General features: G+C 40.2%; 1 protein-coding gene across 3 annotated transcripts in view; it reads left to right on the top strand.

Moving 5' to 3' along the window:
• The window catches only part of DOCK2 (dedicator of cytokinesis 2), a 417,694-nt gene that overhangs the window by 323,296 nt on the left and 87,995 nt on the right, over window positions 1–6,403 (top strand). For all 3 annotated transcript variants that reach the window (XM_058723143.1, XM_058723150.1, XM_058723158.1), the window contains exon 29: window positions 2,910–3,004. In XM_058723143.1, the coding sequence (XP_058579126.1) occupies window positions 2,910–3,004 (95 nt within the window). The remainder of the gene's footprint in view (window positions 1–2,909; window positions 3,005–6,403) is intronic.

A 6,403-nucleotide genomic window follows, 5' to 3' on the forward strand; every position in this document is an offset into this window, starting at 1 on the left:
TGGCTCAGTCGGTTAAGCAGCCGACTTCGGCTCAGGTCATGATCTCGCAGTCTGTGAGTTCGAGCCCCGCATCGGGCTCTGTGCTGACAGCTCAGAGCCTGGAGCCTGTTTCAGATTCTGTGTCTCCCCCTCTCTGACCCTCCCCCGTTCATGCTCTGTCTCTGTCTCAAAAATAAATCAACGTTAAAAAAAATTAGAAAAAAAGAGTTTAGAGTAAGAAGATGTCCCAGTGGACCTTCTGCATGTGTGTGTCTAAGTTACAAACACATTCATGTGATTTCCTAGTTCTAATTTCCATTTAGGCTTGTATATACCACTTCTGAAAGATGTCTTCAGTCCCTGTCAGAGGTGAAACCTGAATGTCCAGTCTAAATATGCCGCAACAAATGTTTATTGATGAATTATGGACATTTGGGGGCTTACAAGCATGAGTGTTAGTCACACAGTCTTGGATTTGCATCCAGGATTTGTCATGGAGAGCTATGTGACCATGGACAAATTAACCTCTCTTAAGCCTCAGTTTCCCCATCTGAAAAGTGCGGATGATGTTATTTATGTCATAGTGTGGGGAAGGGTTAATGAGAGCACAGAAGTCCTCACATATTAAGTTACCAGTAAAAGGTAGCTATTTCTATATTATGATCACAAATGCATGGAGGAAGTTGGCCTCTGAACACCCTTACTCTTCTAGCCTCTCAGGACTCATTTGTTACAGAACTGTCTGCACAGGACTGTAGCCTATAGGCTCATAGCTCTGTAGCACATGACTTATCAACATAAAGGCCAGCCCAGGCTGTCCCAGGGTGTAGCAGTCCCTTTGCCCTCAACATAATCACCTTTGTCATTGTCTCCTTACTGCTGCCAGTCAGGAATTCTGCTGCTGGGGCTCACTTTCAACTTTCCTTAGAGTAACCAAGGGTTCTAGAATTGAACCAATCTCAGAGAGTGGCCCATATAAAGGGAATTATTAGAAAGCCAATGTCCTACTCTTTCAGCCATTCAGCAGAGAGATAGTCTCCTCACTGGGTGCAGTATTGGGAAGAAACGGAACCTATTTCTGGATATACACAAAAGAAAACAAAAGGAGAGCCAAATATCCCAGGATTTCTCCCCAATTTCTCTATGCCATGTGACATGGAAATAGAGAGATTAGGATCCTAATGTTTGATCCTCAATGGAAAGAATGGTGGGAAGAGAGTAGGAAAGGGAATTCTTATTTGTTGAACATATATGCTTTCTTGTATAATCTTCACAACAGTATAACATAGGGATCAGTAGTCACATTTTACAAGTCTACAATCTGCTTGCTCAAGGCCACATAGGAAGTATGTGGCAGAGTAGGATTTGAACTTCTGTCCTAACCCTGACAGCATGCTATAGCTTCTCACTCAGAAGCTAGGTTTTACATCTATGAGCCAGAGGCTTTGTTGCCATAAGAAGGGAATGAGCCTGTGATGATACCCACACTCCCCCAAGTGATATCAAGGATGAATAATTCTCAGCATTGTCATCATCGAGCACTTAATGAGCTCTTACAATGGTCCAGGCTCTATGCTGAGCATCCTTTAGACAGTGTGCACTTAATATTCATAGTAACTCTTTGAGTTAGATGTTATCCCCATTCTGCTGATGTGGAAACTGGGACTTAAAGTACTGAGGTAATTTTCCCTAGAAGCAAAGATTGCTGAAAAGGAACAGATGTCATTTCCAGAATTTTGCAATTTAGCTTAAAGCAGTGATTTTCAAATTATATTCCTCCCATCTTCACTATCTTCTACCATAAACACACACACACACACACACACACACACACACACACACACACCCCACAGCTCTTCTACTTTTATCTATTTTATTTTTTTTTTAATTTTTTTAACGTTTATTTATTTTGGAGACAGAGAGAGACAGAGCATGAATGGGGGAGGGTCAGAGAGAGGGAGACACAGAATCTGAAACGGGCTCCAGGCTCTGAGCTGTCAGCACAGAGCCCGACGCGGGGCTTGAACTCATGGACCGCGAAATCATGACCTGAGCCGAAGTCGGCCGCTTAACCAACTGAGCCACCCAGGCGCCCCTACTTTTATCTATTTTATATGTTAGGTTCTGGGTAATATTTTCTTTGGACCTGGAATTCTGCTGTTAGAATAACTTGGAAACCACTGGCTTAAGGAAAGAACTCTGAGTGGGTTTCCTACTGATTTTAAATTTTACTGAAAGCATACAGACAGTATGACTTTTCTTCCTCAAGCTTAGGAGTGTCCACATGACAGTGGTCCTGGTCTTTGCCATTTGGACTTGTCTTGAGTTTTTATTCTCCAAAGATGGAGCAGAATCTTGGCCTGCTTCAATCAATATCTGATGGGGTGTGTTGAGATCCACTCTGAGCCTCTTCAAATGAGAGGAAGAGAGTCCCTGGGCTGTTTCCTCTAATGTGCCCATGGATGTATCTGTGACATATGAATGAGCTGTGTTTATACTACTGATAATTAGATGGTTGTGTTTATAATTGTTTGCTAAATGACCTGAGATGACTTCACAAAGTATAGAGTATTTCCGTATTAAATACATATCTGGGAAGATGATTATAAAATTGCAACATCAATAAATGCATTTACTTCTTTCTTCCCAAAGACAGAATTGCTAGTGCTTTGTTTTGAGAGTGTTTTCACTTTCCATATTCACATTCCACTTGTATTTGTGAAACAGTCTCCTGGTAACTAACTTGAAGCTTCCACTTAAAAATCCACCGCTATTGGTTTCTTTGGACTTATTTGAAAGGCTGTGCCCTTTCCTTTTCTGACCCTCCAAAAAATAATAAAGAAAAAACGTAAACAGCCAACAAGATCTGGGCACTTCTAGTGAGTTCCTACAAAACAAGATGACGGGTGTGTTTCGCTTTACAATTTCAGGACTTCTTGATGGAGACCTTCATCATGTTCAAGGACCTCATTGGGAAAAATGTGTATCCTGTAGATTGGATGGCCATGAGTATGGTTCAGAACAGGTGAGCTGTCACTCATTCCTAATAGCTACCTCACCCCAGCGATCATTTTAAAGAGCACTCGTAGAGACAAGGTGGGGATGCCTTTTCCCTGGTGAAAATAAAAAGTGTAGCAGAGTCTTTCTACTTTTAAACCCCAAGGAGTTCCACACCAATCTTGAACCTTCTTTTTTTTTTAAATGTTTTAGTCCTCATGCCTTTTTTATATACTGAGCTGGCTACCCCCCACCTTCTCCATTCTTCAAATACCAGTTAAAGTAGCATGCTTTGTGAAGTCTTCCCTAAACTCTCGAGACAGTAGACCTTAAGGTCAGCCTTATTAAAATTATATTATTTTAACATTTATTCAAAATAATAAAATATATTTTGTGACACAGAGTAAAATAAATTTAGGAAGCATTGGATTAAATAGCTTTGAAAAGATTTCTGTGCTGCAGGACTTCCTAGAGCCTTCAATATGCTCATGGAATTCTCTGGAGGATTTAGGATACAGAATTTCACAAATTTATTTGTTAGTGGAATTGTTTGGTGTTCATATATGTATGTTTCTGTGTGTGCATATAATTTCTATTAACATCTCATAGGATACCAGTATAACCCAAGTATAATTCAGATCCCACATAACCCAGCACAACATTAAAGAAAAGTAATTATCTCTCAAATAGTATCATCTCATCCAAATGAAATTCAAATGCTAAGACTCAACAATACTTTCTGCTATTCCCTTTCTCCATTTCTGTGGTTCTCAGTATCTCTCACATCCTATGCTTTATTCAAATTTCTCTTAGAATCTTATTCTCAGTCCTTATCCACAAACCCCTTTAAAATTGGATCCTCTTGGCCCCTTCCCCTTTTTTCCCCTCACTTACTTTCCTTTGGCTTTGTATATTTATTTTAAATCCTCCCTATGAAAGGCCTTCACTCTACACTGTTGTCTGTCTCTACCTATTGCCCTTGTTCCATATTGCAAAACCAAGAATTGACTGGCAAATGGGAATATCCCTAGAGGGTGAAAGAAAAAGAGAAGTTAAAGAGGCAGATGCAGAATTCTCCTTAATGGGAGGCAAGAAGGAAAGACTCTAAACATATACTTATTAATAATTTTGTCATTGGATACAGTCTGAGAATTTCTATCTCGTGTATGCCTCATAGCTGACTCCAGTCCCGGGTGACCCTCATCCCTTAACCTTTCTGTCCTCTGAAAAGATGTTCTTCTACTAATTGGATGCCTAAGTGTCTAGCCATTTGACTTGATAGACACACTTACCCACAGTGCTCTTGGGGCCAGCTTTAGGGGCTGGTGAAGGGAAGAAGAGGTTTCTCAAGGCAGAAGAAAGTATGTCTGTGCATCAGAGCTTATGTTGGGAGGAGGAAAATCACCCCAGCAATAAAATGTCAGAATTCTCGTTCTGAGCTAACTTTGCCCTGATTCTCCCTGTTCACATCACACAGATGGGAGTCAGTCTTTGCAATGATTAAAGTGTTGGTGGGAATTAGACCCAGGCCACATCACAGATCAGAGGCAGGTCCATTTCTACCTCTATGTCAGGGCCAGCTTTCTGGGTCTGCAACCTGTGCAGTTGCTTACCACCCTACACTATAAGGGTCCCCATACTTGGTGTAATGCCCTCTCTTTATCATCATGAAGTTCTTAGTAATTTTTCAACAAGGAGATTCACATTTTCATTGTGCACTGAACTCAACAAATTATGTAGCTGATAGTACCTTATGTCAATGTTCAGTCATCTCATATTGTGGTAGTAGCCAGCTCTTAAGCTGTATGTGAACCCTCTTACTGTCTGCCAGCTGGTCAATAATGTCTTCAGGCTTTGCCAAAATACATGAAGCACCCACATGAGTCATCTTCAACTCACCCTTTACTTTAGATAAATTCAACTATTCACTGTTATCTACCATTTTATTCTTCTGTGACTTCTCATAAACTATTGCTTTCCTCCCTTCTAAGCCAAACTCAGCATGAAAGTATCCTTCAAATTCTTGACACTATAATCTCTCCTTTGTGGATGCTTCTAGAACTCTTGTCATGGTAGGAGAATGTGTTCTTTTCTTTGTGTTTCTATACATGTCCATATTATGGCACTTATTCTACTGTACTATAATTATCTCTTCACATGACTGTTTCTGTCACTAAAGAATGGACTTCTTGAAGGCAAGCACTATATCTAATTTATCTCTGTGTTTCCAGCTCCTACCGCAGAGCCTGACATTCATAAATACATATAATGAACTCTGTGTATCCAGTGAGTACTTACTGATTAGAATTTTTAAAGAAATCTAGTTTAAATTTGCCTAAGTAAAAGGAGAGTCAAGTTTATTAGTTCAGACAACTGAAAAATCTCAGAGTTATGACTTCAGACATAGATGTATCTAGGTGCTCAGTGTTGTAGGAAATCCGTATCTCTATCTTTGCTCTTTTCTCTGTTGGCTTCATTCTCAAGTAGATACTGTCTTTGTGGTGGAGAAAATGGGCTCTAGAAATTCCAGATATATGTCTTGAATTAGCAACCCCACTAAAAAGAAAAGGCCTCTTCTTCAATAGGTATAACAAGAGTCCCCAGGCTAATATTCAGAGTTCTGGCTTAGGCTACATGCCCATTTATAAACTTCTGTGGACAGGAAAATGAAATTTGCTGTTTCATCAAGCTTGGGTCACGTGACTCACCTTGCAACTGGGAGGCTATGGTTAGTTCTACCCAAACCACAAAGCCTGGGAGCAAAAGGGGAGGTAGGGGGAATAGTTACCCAAAGGAAACATCTAGGTGTTATTACCAGCAGGAGAAATGGATGATAGTTAGGCAAATAAATGCACAGACATCTACCACTTATACAAGGTCAGGATGATGGAAGCCCAGAGAGGCTGGAGCCCTGACCAGGCCAGCAATTCCTTCTGTATCATCTACAGTCATCTTGGAGGAAGCATGTGGAAGAGTCTGAAGGAATGTCCCCTCCTGCAGTGCCAGCGAGCTATGGACTTTAGTCTTTTTTGGGGACAGGCCCCAAGAGACGATACCATAATCCTTGGTTTCTTTAAACTTAGAAAATTACAATATGATTTTCTAAAGGATCTAAGGAAGTGGAATTGTCTCCTAAGTAGAAATATTTGTATCTCTTAAGGATCAGCTAAGTACTTAAGTCTCTACATTAAAAAAAAAAAAAAAAAAAAAAAAAGAATCAGAAATATAGCCTGGTTTCAGACTTCTTAGTTCTGCCACTTCTATTTCTTGGGAAGTCATTTAATCTCTTGGACTCTCAATTTCCTGATCTGTAAAATGGGGATTAATTATAATCTCCATTTCATGGTATTTTTTGTGAGGATAGAATGAGTGACTCCTCAGCACAGTGGTGGGACCTCAGAAAACTCAGTGAATAGAAGCATTGCCA

This window comes from Neofelis nebulosa, chromosome 1 (assembly GCF_028018385.1).
Source record: "Neofelis nebulosa isolate mNeoNeb1 chromosome 1, mNeoNeb1.pri, whole genome shotgun sequence".
In the NCBI taxonomy this organism is placed as follows: Eukaryota; Metazoa; Chordata; class Mammalia; order Carnivora; family Felidae; genus Neofelis; species Neofelis nebulosa.